This window comes from Podarcis vaucheri, assembly GCF_965113315.1.
Source record: "Podarcis vaucheri genome assembly, chromosome: 1".
NCBI lineage: Eukaryota > Metazoa > Chordata > Lepidosauria > Squamata > Lacertidae > Podarcis > Podarcis vaucheri.
In genome coordinates, this window is record NC_138759.1 from 4,657,801 (window position 1) to 4,673,277 (window position 15,477).

Below are 15,477 nucleotides of genomic sequence, written 5' to 3' on the forward strand. Positions count from 1 at the left end.
ACAAGCACTAAACAATGACTGCATTTTAAATTATATTTTAACTTGTATTTTAAATTGGTGTTTTTTCCCCTATTATGTTTTTACTGTAATTTTACTGGTGTTAGCTGCCCTGAGCCCAGCTCTGGCTGGGGAGGGCGGGGTATAAATATTATTATTATTATTATTATTATTATTATTATTATTATTATTAATAATGGAACCAAGAGGGAGAGTGGAGGGAAGTCAAGCAAAATTATGACTTAAAAATTTGTTCATGATGTTTTGTTTTGTTCTTCCAGTGTGAGGTTGTTGTTATTTTTATTTTTTCTTCTGCCGTTATGTTATTTTTGGATATTAATAAATTTTTATTCCCCCGCCCTGAAAAGGAGGTGACCTTTAAAAAGGGATTCAAAAATGGGGGACGTGAGGAAGTCAGGAAAATAAGTTAACTAAAGATGAGAAATTAAGAAAGAGGGAAATTTTGCTTTTCTTTTATATGTGTCTTTTCTTTTTCTCCTTTTTGTGTTTAATGCCTGTATTTTTTGAATTTGGATTTTGGTATTCTTGTGTTTTGTACCTCTTTTGTTTTTGTATTTTTCTAAACTTTTTCATTGATAAAACTTAATAAAATATTATTTTAAAAAAATGAAAAGGAGGTGACCTTGTGGGTAGGAGAAATGTGAATTTCGAAGGGGCTCCCCAGGGCCATCTAGTCTAAACCGCTTGCAGTGTGGGAATCGCAGCTGAAGACTGGCTAGCTTCAGGGCAAGGCGTTTGCCTGAGGTTGCTGGGAGGGCAGAATGGTGGAATCACAGTAGAGTTGGAAAGACCCCCAGAGGGTCTGATCCAGGGAGCTTTTCTTCTTCTTAGATTCTCACTGGGGTTTCAAAAGCAGCTCCTCCTAGCCAAAAGGGCGTTGAAATAGCTGTCGAAAGCATCCCTCCTGGCATCCCATAAGCAATTGTCTGAGCAATATCATTTTTAGCCATACAGTATTGCAATGCGTTCTAGAGAGGTCGGTCGCATGTACTCAGAAGGCAGGCACAAGAAATGAGGAGACCTCCAGTGCCGCATTTACGTATAAGCTAAACAAGCTCTAGCTTAGGGCCCCACTCTCTTAGGCCCCCCAAAAAAAATTAAAGGGGGGAAAACTGGATGTATATTTCCAAAATATAAGATAAAAAACAAATAAAATAAAACCTATATACAGCAACCATGTTTTGTGTTGTGTAGGCTCCTAGGATGTAAGTCATGGGCCCCGCCTGCTAGCCTGCTCCCTCAAATATCACTGGTTTGCTCATTTCTAAATACAGTGGTGCCCCGCAAGACGAATGCCTCGCAAGACGGAAAACTCGCTAGACGAAAGGGTTTTCTGTTTTGGAGGTGCTTCGCAAAACGAATTTCCTATGGGCTTGCTTCGCAAGACAACAATGTCTTGCGAGTTCCTGCTTTTTTTCCCCCTCCCCCCTTTTTCTAAGCCGCTAAGCCGCTTATCAGCTGATCCGATCAGCAGATAAGCCGCTAAAAGCCGCTAATAGCGCTAATCCGCTAATCCATCAATGGGCTTGCTTCGCAAGACGAAAAAACCGCTAGACGAAGAGAATCACAGAACGGATTCTTTTCGTCTTGCGAGGCACCACTGTATAGGGTGCCTACATTCTGCATGGACTGTTATGTGCAAATGGCTTTGGATACCTATGAGGTCCATAAATTACCATATAGCATATGTTCAACACAAAGAACAGCAACAATTTGTTGTTGACAAAGGACAGCTGGACATATAAAGGGCCCCAATACCTTCAGTAGCTTAGGGCTCATCAAACCTAAATCTGGCCCTGCTTCAGGCATTGTGTCTTCTTCATCGCAGTCATGCTGTCAGGCCCTGCCATAAGCCATGCAACGCACTTCTCTGTGAGCTTACTCTGATGTAAGTCTGGCTGCATTCTCTAGGACTTTTTTTTTAAAATTGTATTACATTGTGTGCTAGACGCTTCTAATCCCCTGGAATCAGCAAGTGCTGTAGATGTGTGTCAATAAACCATATATCTGTTGTGCGTCATTTCTAAAAGGAAACACAGACCCTGAGCAAAGCTAATGGAATGCCTGGAATCCCACACTGCTTGGATATTGGGGTGGAGTGTGTTGCAACCTTATCCATACTGCACTATTTGTAATCTAGTGGTGCAGCAATGAAACTGTTAGCACATTTGCAATACCTAAGCAGGGTCCAAGGTCCGTATAGTCAAAGCTATGATTTTCCCAGTAGTGATGTATGGAAGTGAGAGCTGGACCCTAAAGAAGGCTAATCGCCGAAGAATGGATGCTTTTGAATTCTGGTGCTGGAGGAGACTCCGGAGAGTCCCATGGACTGCAAGAAGATCCAACCTCTCCATTCTGAAGGAAATCAGCCCTGAGTGCTCACTGGAAGGACAGATCCTGAAGCTGAGGCTCCAAGACTTTGGCCACCTCATGAGAAGAGAAGACTCCCTGGAAAAGACCCTGCTGTTGGGGAAGATGGAGGGCACAAGGAGAAGGGGACGACAGAGGATGAGATGGTGGGACAGTGTTCTCGAAGCTACCAGCATGAATTTGACCAAAATGCGGGAGGCAGTGGAAGACAGGAGTGCCTGGCATGCTCTGGTCCAGGGGGTCACAAAGAGTCGGACACGACTAAACGACTAAACAACAACAAAGCAGGGTCCAGTCTGGATAGATTGGATGGGACATCCTGTACTCACGGGGTCCAGCCTGTGGGAAACACGCAAGCAGAATTTGGGCACGAAGCCTCTCTCCCCTCCTGTGATTTCCAATATCTGGCATTCAGAAGCATGTACTGCCTCCATTATGGGATGCTGGCAGCAACTGGAAAACATTTATGGACTCAGGAGGACACGTTCTCCTTGAGAATTGGGACCCTGGTGAAAGAACTACTGGTGCAATGAGTATTGCTGTCCTCTGGTGTGTGCACACCCTTCTCAAAGATGCATTTCCTGTCTTCCTGCTCTATTCTTGGAGCGCCTGAAGCAAGTCATCTCATAAGCATTAGAAAAGCAAGCCCCAAGGAAAAGAGTCAACAACAATAGCACAGCAGATGTTATAGATGAACAAGCAACCACAGTCCAATAAGCCACGGGGAATATCTACGGTTGCCACGATGGGGCCTGCGTCATAGAGATGGTCCTCAGCTTGAAGAATCCTGGGAGCGGCACCCTCACAAAACTACAATTCCCAGCACCCTTAACCTACAGAACTACAAGTGGGGCTCCCTCCTAGGCCTATCTGGAGATGCCAGGGATTGAATTTGAGACCTTCTGCATGGAAAACATGTGCTCTAACCATTGAGCCACTGCCTTTTCCCTAATAACACAGTACAGTGCATGCCATCCTCTATAGTGTTTGCAATTCCTGCTTGTTTTGCGTGATATATGTAGATACAATAAACACACACGGCATAACTGGCTGTACGTTTGAAGAAATAATATATACTATTCATTGTACTGAATTGTAGATTTCAACAGCAGCTACTACTATAAGATCCACTGTCCTGCGATATCATATATGAGTTTGTACTACTGATGAAGCCCAAGACGGCGGAACAAGGCTAATATTAGACTCTGTGAAAGGATTCTGTGGAACTGCAACAACCTCTCGTGTGGATTGTTGGGCTCTATGAACAGAAAGGTGGAATAGACATTTTCACATATATGGACTGTCAGGGAACTGACATCAGAGTGAGAGGCGAAGGGGAGGCTCCCAGATTCTGCGGGCGAAGGACCCAGCACCAGGGGGAGAAGCAGCTCGGTAGAGGAGGAAGGAAATCAGCGCAACACCAGGGATAAAGGGGGGCAAATGGGGGAAGTGGAGGGAGAGCTCCAGGATTCTTCTCTGGAGATTAGTGAGGAGAGCACAGGCCCTCCACTACACACGCCCTCCCTGCGCAGAAGACTCCCACGCAGTGAGAGAAGGCGGCGACTGGGAGTCAGACAGCTTTTATGCTGGAAAAGGTTTAAGAAACGCCCACAGACATATTCTGCCAGTGACTGAGACAGCCACACGGAGATGGGCTGTGCAGTCAGAACGGTTTAACCAAGGCAATTAAGCCTAGAGAGGCGGCAGTTTACGCACGAGTAACTCATACCCACTACATGGACCTAATACATAAACTGATTAGAGAATGAACTGATCCACTGGGTCTTCGACATTTTTCGTTGAACTTTATGAGTTACTTCTGTTGAAATCTACAGTTCAATACAATGAATGGTGTACATGATTTTTTCAAACATACAGCCAGTTACGTCTTGTGTGTTTATTGAATTTGTTTATATATGTAGATACAGCATGCATATTCCAAACTCCTGTACCCCAGACATTGATGAAGATATTGAACAACATTTGACCCGGGACAGAGGCAATTGGACCATGGGTTCTGGCATATCTGGCGCCGTGGTGCAAAGATCCCTCCGGCGCCCTCCCCCCGGCAACTCCAAAACAAGGGGGGTAAGGTGGGAAATGTCCTCTGCCTCCCCCACCGCCCGGATCCCCAATGTGGTGGCAGGAATCAAGCAAGAAAACGTGCTGGCGGACATGCTCTCCGGCGTTGGGGCGCCCAAGAAGGCAGCCTGGGAAGGCTGTGCGTCGCCTTTTGCCAGGAAGCAGGAGGAGAACAACGACCGGGAGCAGGGTTGTCTTAAGCAGATGCAGAGGCTTGGGAGGGAAGGTGGCAGCTTCCATCCTAAGCCTCTGTGAGGTTCGGTCTCCTCCTGCGGAGGCTTGGGAAGGAAGCTGCATGCCTGCCAGCCATATACCGTATTTTTCACTCTGTAAGACGCACCAGACCATAAGATGCACCTAGTTTTGGGAAGAGGAAAACAAGAAAAAAGATATTCTGAATCCCAGAAGCCAGAACAGCAAGAGGGATCTGGCTTCTGGGATAGCTTCTTGCTGTTCTGGCTTATGGGATAGCAGTGCGCAGCCTTTTCCGAGCAGCAGGATGAAGGCTCCCCCAAGAGCCGCGCTCCCTTTAAAGAGTGTGCGGAGCGTGTGCGGAGCTCTTGGGGGCTTTTCCCCTAGGAGGGAGAAGGGCAGCCCCTCAGTCCCTCCTCTCTCCTCGGGGAAAAGCCCTGCTCCAGGCGGCTCTTTAAAGGGAGCGCTGAGCAGAGCCTCCTGCCTGCATTCGGTCCATAAGACGCACACACATTTCCCCTTATTTTTTAGGAGGGGAAAAGTGCATCTTATAGAGCAAAAAATATGGTAGTTGGCAGGGCGCAGCTGGCTGGCGTGCAGGGAAAGGGGAGGCTGCCGGCAAAGCGGCACAGCTCCCCCACTCACTAGGGCACCCCTGAGAGGCCGGTGCCCTGGCGCAGCGAACCACTAAGACCAATGGGAAAGACGGCTCTGCATGGGTTGTCACCTCCACCTGGAAGGACAGGGATTTATAAGTTACAGATAGGTAGCCGTGTTGGTCTGCCATAGTCAAAATAAAAAAATTCCTTCCAGTAGCACCTTAAAGACCAACTAGGTTAGTTCTTGGTATGAGCTTTCGTGTGCATGCACACTTCTTCAGATACACTGAAACAGAAGTTGCCAGATCCTTCTATATAGTGAGAAGGTGGGGAGGGGTATTACTCAGAAGGGTGGTGGGAATGGGAGATTGGCAGATAGCTGAGATGAGCCTGTTGACGACTCTTAACGACTGCAATAGGTCTTACAGGAAAAGGCAAGGGGTGAGAAGGTGAAAAATGGCTTAGTCATGTATAATGAGATAAGAATCCAATGTCTTTGTTCAGACCAGGTCTCTCCATGGTTTTAAGTTTGGTAATGAGTTGCAATTCAGCAGCTTCTCTTTCCAGTCTATTTCTGAAATTCCTTTGTAGTAAAACAGCTACTTTGAGATCTTGTATAGAATGTCCTGGGAGATTGAAGTGTTCTCCTACTGGTTTCTCAAGAATCACAAAACAGAGAAACCAGTAGGAGAACACTTCAATCTCCCAGGACATTCTATACAAGATCTCAAAGTAGCTGTTTTACTACAACTTCTGTTTCAGTGTATCTGAAGAAGTGTGCATGCACACAAAAGCTCATACCAAGAACTAACTTAGTTGGTCTTTAAGGTGATACTGGAAGGAATTTTTTTATTTTGAGGGATTTATAAATTACTACCTGATGGGTGTGGCTACCTCCCAACTGGTTGTGTATCCACCTTATGATAGTTCCTTCTAATTTGCATTTATCCAATCTGCAGGTACCACTGTGAGCTGTCCTTGATAGGTACATTCACAGCTCTGCTATTAATCATTAACACGCCCTGATGCCTCAGCAAGTTGGCCCACACAGTTGCATTTAAGAGCTGATGCAAAGGTTGCTCACTGCAGCACACAGTCCCCGGCACCTCCCAATTCCAGGGTGTGCTTTCTTTCCAACGCTGGCTGCCCAAATTGTGACCCACAACCAAATCCCAGGACCAATTCCACCCTTGTGGAATTCCACCACCTGTGAGCAAGCTCTGTTGAACTCAGTGGAGTTTAAGCAGGCATAAGACTGGGCAGTAAATGCATGCCAACGTGTGTCTTCTTAGAATTAAGGTGGCCAGAATAGCAGATGAAGGTGATAGACTATATGGGACTGGCAGAGATGACCGGCAGAATCCGAGACCAGGGAAGAGAGACAGCGGAAGAAGACTAGAAGAAATTTAAAGACTATCTTAGGAAACATTGTAAAATTATTGAATGTTAGAATGACGTGGCTTTAGAAATTATGTGGTTTCTAGCTGTAATGATTAAGTAAAAAGAAAAGAAAGTCTAAAAATTTAAATGGATAACAAGGGAGAGGATTTGCTGAATTAATAATTGGAAATTGGAATACAGAAAGGGGAGGTATGAGGAAGTCGTGGAAGTAAGTTACAAGAAAATAAGGGATTGAAATTATACTTGTTTTTGTTTCTTTCTTTGTTTGTATTATTGTCTTGTTTGTTATTATATAATTTGTGAAACTTCAATAAAAATCTTTTTTAAAAAATAGAATTAAGGTGGCCATTTGATGCATGCTTACACAGGAGTAGACGCACTCTTGGCCTGATCCCACAGAATCTTATTATGTTCCCCAAAACAGGACCTGAGTCCAAAAGCATCTCTTGTTTCCCAGCAAAACTGACTCCAAGGGCGGAGTCCCCATCCAACTATACATTTAAAACACCATCATACCATTTTCGAAGGGACTCGGGTGGCACTGTGGACTAAACCACAGAGCCTAGGACTTGCCGATCAGAAGGTCAGCGGTTCGAATCCCCGCGAAGGGGTGAGCTTCCGTTGCTCGGTCCCTGCTCCTGCCAACCTAGCAGTTCGAAAGCACGCCAAAGTGCAAGTAGATCAATAGGTACCACTGCGGCGGGAAGGTAAACGGCGTTTCCGTGCGCTGCTCTGGTTCGCCAGAAGCGGCTTAGTCATGCTAGCCACATGACCCGGAAGCTGTATGCTGGCTCCCTCAGCCAATAAATTGAGATGAGCACCGCAACCCCAGAGTCGGTCACGACTGGACCTAATGGTCAGGGGTCCCTTTACTTTTACATACCATTTTAAACAGGCATGGATTCTCCCATAGAATCCTGGGACCTGTAGTTAGGAGCTGTAGGACCTGTAGACTGTTGTTAGGAGACCCGGTTCCCCTCCCTGCTCTACAACTCCCGGAGAGTTCCCTGGGAAGAGGGATTGATTGTTCAAACCTTTCTGGGAATTGTAGATCTGGGAAGGGAATAGGCTTCTCTCAGCAGCTCACTGCACCTGTAACAAACCACAAGGTCAAACTCAAGGTGCTAGTATACAAAGCGCTGGGGACCAGTTTAACTATGAGGTCACCTTACCCCACAAATGCCCACTCATCCAGTTTGATCTGCAGAATGCGCTGTGGGTTAAACCACAGAGCCTAGGGCTTGCCGATCAGAAGGTCAGCGGTTCGAATCCCCGCGATGGGGTGAGCTCCCGTTGTTCAGTCCCTGCTCCTGCCTACCTAGCAGTTCGAAAACACACCAGTGCAAGTAGATAAATAGGTACCACTCTGGCGGGAAGGTAAACGGCGTTTCCGTGCGCTGCTCTGGTTTGCTAGAAGCGGCTTAGTCATGCTGGCCACATGACCCGGAAGCTGAACGCCGGCTCCCTCAGCCAATAAAGCGAGATGAGTGCCGCAACCCCAGAGTCGATCATGACTGGACCTAATGATCAGGGGTCCCTTTACCCTTTACCTTTACAGGCATCTTCACTGAACTCTTATTGGCACCTGCTAAAAGCATCTTGGTTCAGACAAGTCTACCCAAATGTTTATATTGAAGATTCCACCCCTCATTTATTGCTGGTGTTAATTTTTGGAATGTTTTGATTGCTTTTCCTAACAATTTTGTTGGTTTTTCCTTTTTGCAACCCATGTTGAGGCTGTTTTTCAGAATACGGTAACTAGACTGGTGACTGGGAGCGGCCGCCAAGACCACATAACACCGGTCCTGAAAGACCTACATTGGCTCCCAGGACATTTCTGGGCATAATTCAAAGTGTTGGTGCTGACCTTGAAAGCCCTAAACAGCCTCAGCCCAGTATACCTGAAGGAGCGTCTCCACCCCCATCGTTCTGCCTGGACACTAAGGTCCAGCGTTAAAGGCCTTCTGGCAGTTCCCTCACTGTGAGAAGCGATGTTACAGGGAACCAGGCGGAGGGCCTTCTTGGTGGTGGCGCCCTCCCTGTGGAACGCCCTCCCATCAGATGTCAAGGAAATAAACAATTATCTGACTTTTAAAAGACATCTGAAGTCAGCCCTGTTTAGGGAAGTTTTTAATGACTGATGTTTTAATATATTTTTAATATTTTGTTGGAAGCTGCCCAGAGTGGCTCGGGAAACCCAGCCAGATGGGTGGGGTATTAATAATAAATTACTATGATTATTATTTATTAAATTTTTAAAAAACCACGTGGTATATATAGTTTATGAAATAATAAATAAATCACAGCTCTGGGGATTCTTTGGGGAAGCCATGATTACAGTCATACCTTGGGTCACAGATGCTTCAGGTTGTGTTTTTTCGGGTTACGGACCTATTGAAACCCAGAAGTACCAGAACGGGTTATTTCTGGGTTTCAGTGGTCGCGCATGCACAGAAGAGCTAAATTGCGCTTTGCGCATAAGTGCTGAATCGCAACCCGCACATGTGCAGACGTGCGGATCACGTTCGCAACCCGAGAGTCCACTGTATTTAAAGTTGCTGTATGTACAGTGCAGATGGTGTCGGATTCTCAAGCCTTATCAGAGGTAACTGGCCACTCTCCCGGCACTCGGCCTGAGCTCCTTGTTGACCTCCCCGTCTGCGTCTCCCGGCAGGATACAGGCAAGGTCACTATCGGCGATCCTCCTCGAGCGTGAGAAGAACACACCACTCTTCCCTCCTCCCTGCCTCCCCCAGGGAGGGGAAAGAGATAGACAGATATGTATTTACATGTCTTTATTTCTGTCTTTGCAGCAGTACAGAGAAACGCGTCTGCTCTCATCAGACTCCAACAGCAGAGAGACATAAACTCCACCCCTGTACTTCCAGTACAGGTCAGATGACACTCTGAGCTAACATCCGGTGCTCAGTACAGTGAATACACTGCCCCTTTGTTCCCATGGTACAGTCCCAAACATTCACACCCTGTTTTGCATTCCAGCCACCTGCAGCTCGCTCTCGCATTGCTGCTTTTCCGTAACAGATGGGGCCACAGCCATGGTGGCTAGTAGCCACAATAAGAACCCAGCCCATCTTTTTCAGCATCCTCTTCTCACAACCAGATGCCTGTGGGAAACCAGGGAGCAGGATTCAGGCACAAGCGCCCTTTCTCCCTTGCTGTGGTTTCCATTCCAACGATTAGTATTCAGAAGCATTTCCTGCCTCCAACTGTGGCTTGTAGCCATCCATAACCCTTTCTCTTTGAAAGCCATCACTTCCTCCTGGGCTTCTCCCTCCTGAAATACAACAACAACAACAACAATTTATTATTATTATTATTATTATTATTATTAGTAGTAGTAGTAGTAGTAATATAATAATAATTTATTATTTATACCCCACCCATCTGGCTGGGCTTCCCCAGCCACTCTGGGCGGCTTCCAAAAGAATGTTAAAATACTATAATACATCAAACATTAAAAGCTTCCCTAAACAGGGCTGCCTTCAGATGTCTTCTAAAAGTCTGGTACTTGTTTTTCTCTTTGACATCTGGTGGGAGGGTGTTCCACAGGGTGGGTGCCACCACCGAGAAGGCCCTCTGCCTGGTTCCCTGTAACTTGGCTTCTCGCAGTGAGGGAACTGCCAGAAGGCCTTCGGAGCTGGACCTCAGTGTCTGGGCAGAACGATGCGGGTGGAGACGCTCCTTCAGATATACTGGACCAAGGCCAGTAGTAGTACTACTACTAGTAGTAATAGTAGTTGTAGTTGTAGTAGTACCCCACCCATCTCACTGGGTTGGCTACTCTGGGCAGCTTCCAACATAATATAAAAACATAATAAACCACCAAACATAAAAAAAGTCACTGTACAGGGCTGCATTCTAAACGTTGTTTCCTGGACATCTGAATTGCTGCCTTCCCCAGCGCTTCTAATATTGGATAGCTTTTCCTGTCTCTGTAGGAAATGTATGCTTTTGTTTGCGTTCTACAATTTCCATTCCCATTTAATTCGGCAAACCGAATGAATAACAACAACAACAACAACAATAATTTTTATTTATAGCCCGCCCTCCCCAGCCAAGGCCGGGCTCAGGGCGGCTACCAAGCAATAATAAAAACAAGTTGAATGAATACAACCTAAAAACAAGATTAAAATACAACAATTAAAATACTGAAACATTAAAATATTGAAATGCAGCCTCATCACAGGAGGAGAAAGGAAAAAGGAAAAAAGAAAGAGGGGGAGGGAATCAAATTGGCTCCAATGAAGGCTTGCGTCCGGCTGATGCGGTGCACGCATGCGGCTTCCTCGGGAGCAAGCGTGCGCCTGGCAACGTCCGGCGCGCCTGCCAGGCGGGGCCGGGCGGCTTCCTCCTCCAATGAGGCCGGGCCAGATCAGGCCGGGGAAACCCGCCGGCCGCGCCGCTCCTGGCCTGCGGGCCGGGCCGCACGTCCACCGGCAGGAGGCGGAGGCAGGAGGCGGGACGGAGCCGCCCCGCCGCCGGCGCTTCGGAGCTGAGGTACCCGGCAGAGCCACACTCGCGCGCAGCCATGCAGCCGCTTCTCGCCTTCCTCGTGCCTCTCCTCCTGGGCTGCGCAACTTGCGCGCAACCGCCGGGCTCCGCCGAGCAGCGCTGCTTCTGCCAGGTGAGTGTCCCGCGCGCTCCCCAACCTCGGCTGCCACCGGTCCCGGGGCGCGTCCGGTGCGTAAAAACGCAGCCCCACGGGATTTGATCCAGAGGAAAGGGGTCCAATCCGGTTGGGGGTTCGGGTTGCGCTGGAAACAGCCGAGGGGGAGAACTGGTCCCGGAGCCCCCATCCTCTGAAGGCACTCTGCACATGCTCAGGGCACGATGGCGGCCTGGATTCAGGAGCTGAATTGGTGATGGGTTGGAGACGTTCGGGGGTCCCGTTTCCTTCTCCACGCGCCTCCCCTAGGAAAGGTTTTTTTTTGCTTTTTGGCTGAGCTTCTCTCATTAGTCTTTAGGAGACGCAAATCACTGTTGATCTCCTTCTCCTTAATTACATTATTCATTGATGATTTGCATTGCTTAATGAGACTTGCGGTGGCGGTTAAGCTCCTCGGCGTGTCCTCAGTCCCAAAGGCGCTGCTCCTTACACCGGCTGCTAATTGCGCCTTCCTCCTTTCAACGAGAGCAGGGAACTCCCCGGGCGCAACCTGCCGACAACTGGCAGTCCGATCCTAAACATACGCAGCGGTAAATCCCGAAGAGCTATCTTTTCAGGAAGCGCACACAGGGTGGCAGAGCCGTGGACCCTTTGGGGAGAAGGAAGGGGTGAAGAAAGGCAAGAACTGGGGTTCCATCCTGCCTTGGGAAGTGTTGCCTTGACTGTAGAAGCTGAGACCCCTAAAAGTGTAATAGTAGTAGTAGCAGTAGTAATAATAATAAATTTATGTATATCCAGCCACTCTGGGCAGCTCCCAACAAAAAATAGTAAACACACGTTGCAACATCAAACACTAAAATCTTCCCTAGGTAGGTTGTGGTGGGTACTCTGGATATGCCCAGAGGCACTCTCTTCTTCAGGGGTCACAACTTTTTTCAGCCAGGGGCTGGTCCACTGTCCCTCAGACCATGTGGTGGGCCGGAGTGTACAGTGGTACCTCGGGTTACAGACGCTTCAGGTTACAGATTCCGCTAACCCAGAAATAGTACCTCGGGTTAAGAACGTTGCTTCAGGATGAGAACAGAAATTGTGCGACGGCGGCATGCCAGCAGCAGGAGGCCCCATTAGCTAAAGTGGTGCTTCAGGTTAAGAACAGTTTCAGGTTAAGAACGGACCTCAGGAATGAGTTAAGTACTTAGCCTGAAGTACCACTGCATTTTGAAAAAAAATATGAACAAATTCCTATGCCCCACATATAACCCAGAGATGCATTTTAAATAAAAGGGCACATTCTACTCATGTAAAAACACGCTGATTCCCGGACTGTCCGCGGGCCTGATTGAGAAGGCGATTGGGCCGCATCCGGCCCCCGGGCCTTAGGTTCCCTACCCCTGCTCTTCTTCATTGTTACTTTGTACATTCCAAGCCCTGCTTCAGGTCATGCCCTGTTCAGCCCCCATCCTGCCCCAGACATCACCTACAGCACTCACTTTAATGGAACAGAGCCAGACTGTCTTATGGCAACCCTGTTATTTCAGAGAGTCTACCGGTACTTCCTAGTGGATCAGGCTTCAAACTGCTTGCTCAGTCTTTGACTGAGCAGGGGATCCAGACCTGGTATTGCAGCTTTCCCCAACCTTGTGCCCTTTTCTTGCTTTGGGCATTCCTAACTCACCAGCTTAGGGAAGGCTGGGATAGATTCCTGTCTCAGTTTTCTAATATTTTGTCTATGTGCCTTTTGCAAAATGATATCGGATGCATAAGGTGGTATTCCAACAGAGTAATACTGTTAGTGCGAGGAGTTTCGGCTGTGGAGCAAAACTTCCCGTCCTTTCTCTGTGCACCCCTTAAATTTGTTTTGGGGGTTCTCTGGAGCAGGCTTTGGAGAGGATGCAAAGAAACAGTTCTGTGGTGCAATTAGAAATCTTGCACTAACAGGACTGCTTCACTGGATGCCGCCCATAGAGTTGTAGTCGTGTAAACAGACAGTCACTGCCCCAAATCCTCCTGGTTTGACTCTGATCTACTGTCCAGCTTTTCTTGAATTAACAATGCTTGCCGTTTTAGCCGTAACAGTAATTTCTCCGTATTTTCTCCATGGCCTTCTCCTCCCTCTGTTTGCTGAGTTCTTTTTATAGGGGGTGACTAAGACTAATAAGTTATTCCTCTGTCACTTGCAATGCTTTCTCTCTCTCTCTCTCTCTCTCTCTCTCTCTCTCTGTGTGTGTGTGTGTGCCTGGAGTTCTTTAATATGTTCTTTTGAACTCTCTTAATGTGCAAATGACAGAGTGGTGGAGAAGGAAATGCGGAAGGTGTAAACAGAGGTGGCGTGGCGTGTGAGCAATTACGCCAGCCGTTCTGAAATGTGTCCTTTCCTGGGTGGTAGACAATACTAGACTGCGCTGCCTGGTGGAAAACCCCTCCCCGTGGGCTGTATTTACCCAGGAGAAATCTCACTCGCAAATGTGTTTACTCTTGAGAAGTTGCCCCTAAGCTGCCATTGAGCTGGTGGATTTATTTACCCTTTGCCCAAAAGATCCCACCCTGTCTGGGTTGCATAGATCATAAAATCACATTGATCATAAAAAAAACCCTGCAAGAACATTCTGCATGTGATTGCCATGAAACGAGAGCAAAAATAATGGAGTGGCCAAACAGAGACAGCAATATGCTTCTGAATATCAGTTGCTGGTAGCCACGGGAAGGGAGAGGTGTCATGTGTTTGAATCCTGCTTCCGGGTTTCCCAGAAGAGGCATCTGATTGGCCACTGTGAGAAAAGGATGCGAAAAAGTGTGCATCCTCAGCAACTGCTAGAAAGAGATTGGCACGGGTTCAAGACAGGGCAGGTCTTTCCAGAGCTGGGGTCCTGCTGTTGCACTTGGCCATTGGGGGTTGCCCTCAGCTGTGGGTGGGAAAGTAAAGGTAAAGGGAGCCCTGACCATTAGGTCCAGTCGTGACCGACTCTGGGGTTGCGGCGCTCATCTCGCTTTATTGGCCGAGGGAGCCGGCGTGCAGCTTCCGGATCATGTGGCCAGCATGACTAAGCCGCTTCTGGCGAACCAGAGCAGCGCACGGAAACGCCATTTACCTTCCTGCCAGAGTGGTACCTATTTATCTACTTGCATTTTGACATGCTTTTGAACTGCTAGGTTGGCAGGAGCTGGGACCGAGCAACGGGAGCTCACCCCGTCAAGGGATTCGAACCACTGACCTTCTGAGTGGGAACGCCCCCCCCTAAAGATCCCAAGGCAAAGGCAAAACCAACGTGGAAGAAACACCTGCTGAATATTTGGGTCCTTGGTTGTTTTAGGGCGGAGCTTTCCAGACTTTTCACTTTTTTAGACCCACATCATTTCGCGACACAGTAATTCAGTTTTACTAGCTAACTGGAGATTAAACTAACCTCTTTCCAGCCCCGGGAGGAGTGCAGGGAGCATTCATTCAACACACCTACACACTCCAGCTGACACACAAATGTGTCGCTTTCCACCATTTGGAACGCTCTGCTTTAGGGCTTTATAACTTAACATCTTGAACGGGTTTAGGATTTAGGTTTGACGAGGCCCTAAGCCAGGCTTCCTCAACCTCAGACCTCCAGATGTTCTGAGACCAATTCCCAGCATCCCTGACCACTGGTCCTGCTAGCTAGGGATCATGGGAGTTGTAGACCAAAAACATCTGGAGGGCCAAGGTTGAGGAAGCCTGCCCTAAGCTACTGAAGGTAACGGGGCCCGTTATACGTCCAGCTGTGCTTTGTCAACAACAAAATGTCGCTGTTTTTTGTGTTGAATATATGCTCTATGGTCATTTATGGACCTAATAGGTATCTAAAGCCATTTGCACATAACAAAATGTGTGATATTTTAGGGAGCAGGCTAGCAGGCAGGGCCCATGACACATCATAGGAGCCTACACAACACAAAACACTGTTGCTGTATGTAGGTTTTATTTTATTTGTTTTTTATCCTATATTTTGGAAATGTTCAGTGGTACCTCTGGATACCAAACTGTGGGAGGCAGAGGAAGACAGGAGGGCCTGGCGTGCTCTGGTCCAGGGGGTCACGAAGAGTCGGACACGACTAAATGACTAAACAACAACAACCACCTCTGGATACGAACGGGATCCATTCCGGAGCCCTGTTCGCATCCTGAAGTAAACGTAACATGCGCCTGCGCACGCGCAGGTC

The 15,477-nt window shown here is 47.7% G+C and overlaps 1 protein-coding gene across 1 annotated transcript in view; it reads left to right on the forward strand.

The window, feature by feature from the left end:
* Positions 1–11,047: 11,047 nt before the first annotated feature.
* The window catches only part of ERO1A (endoplasmic reticulum oxidoreductase 1 alpha), a 37,729-nt gene continuing 33,299 nt past the window's right edge, over positions 11,048–15,477 (forward strand). Inside the window, exon 1 of the mRNA XM_082219369.1 lies at positions 11,048–11,307. Within this exon, the coding sequence (XP_082075495.1) occupies positions 11,212–11,307 (96 nt within the window). The 5' untranslated portion in view covers positions 11,048–11,211. The remainder of the gene's footprint in view (positions 11,308–15,477) is intronic.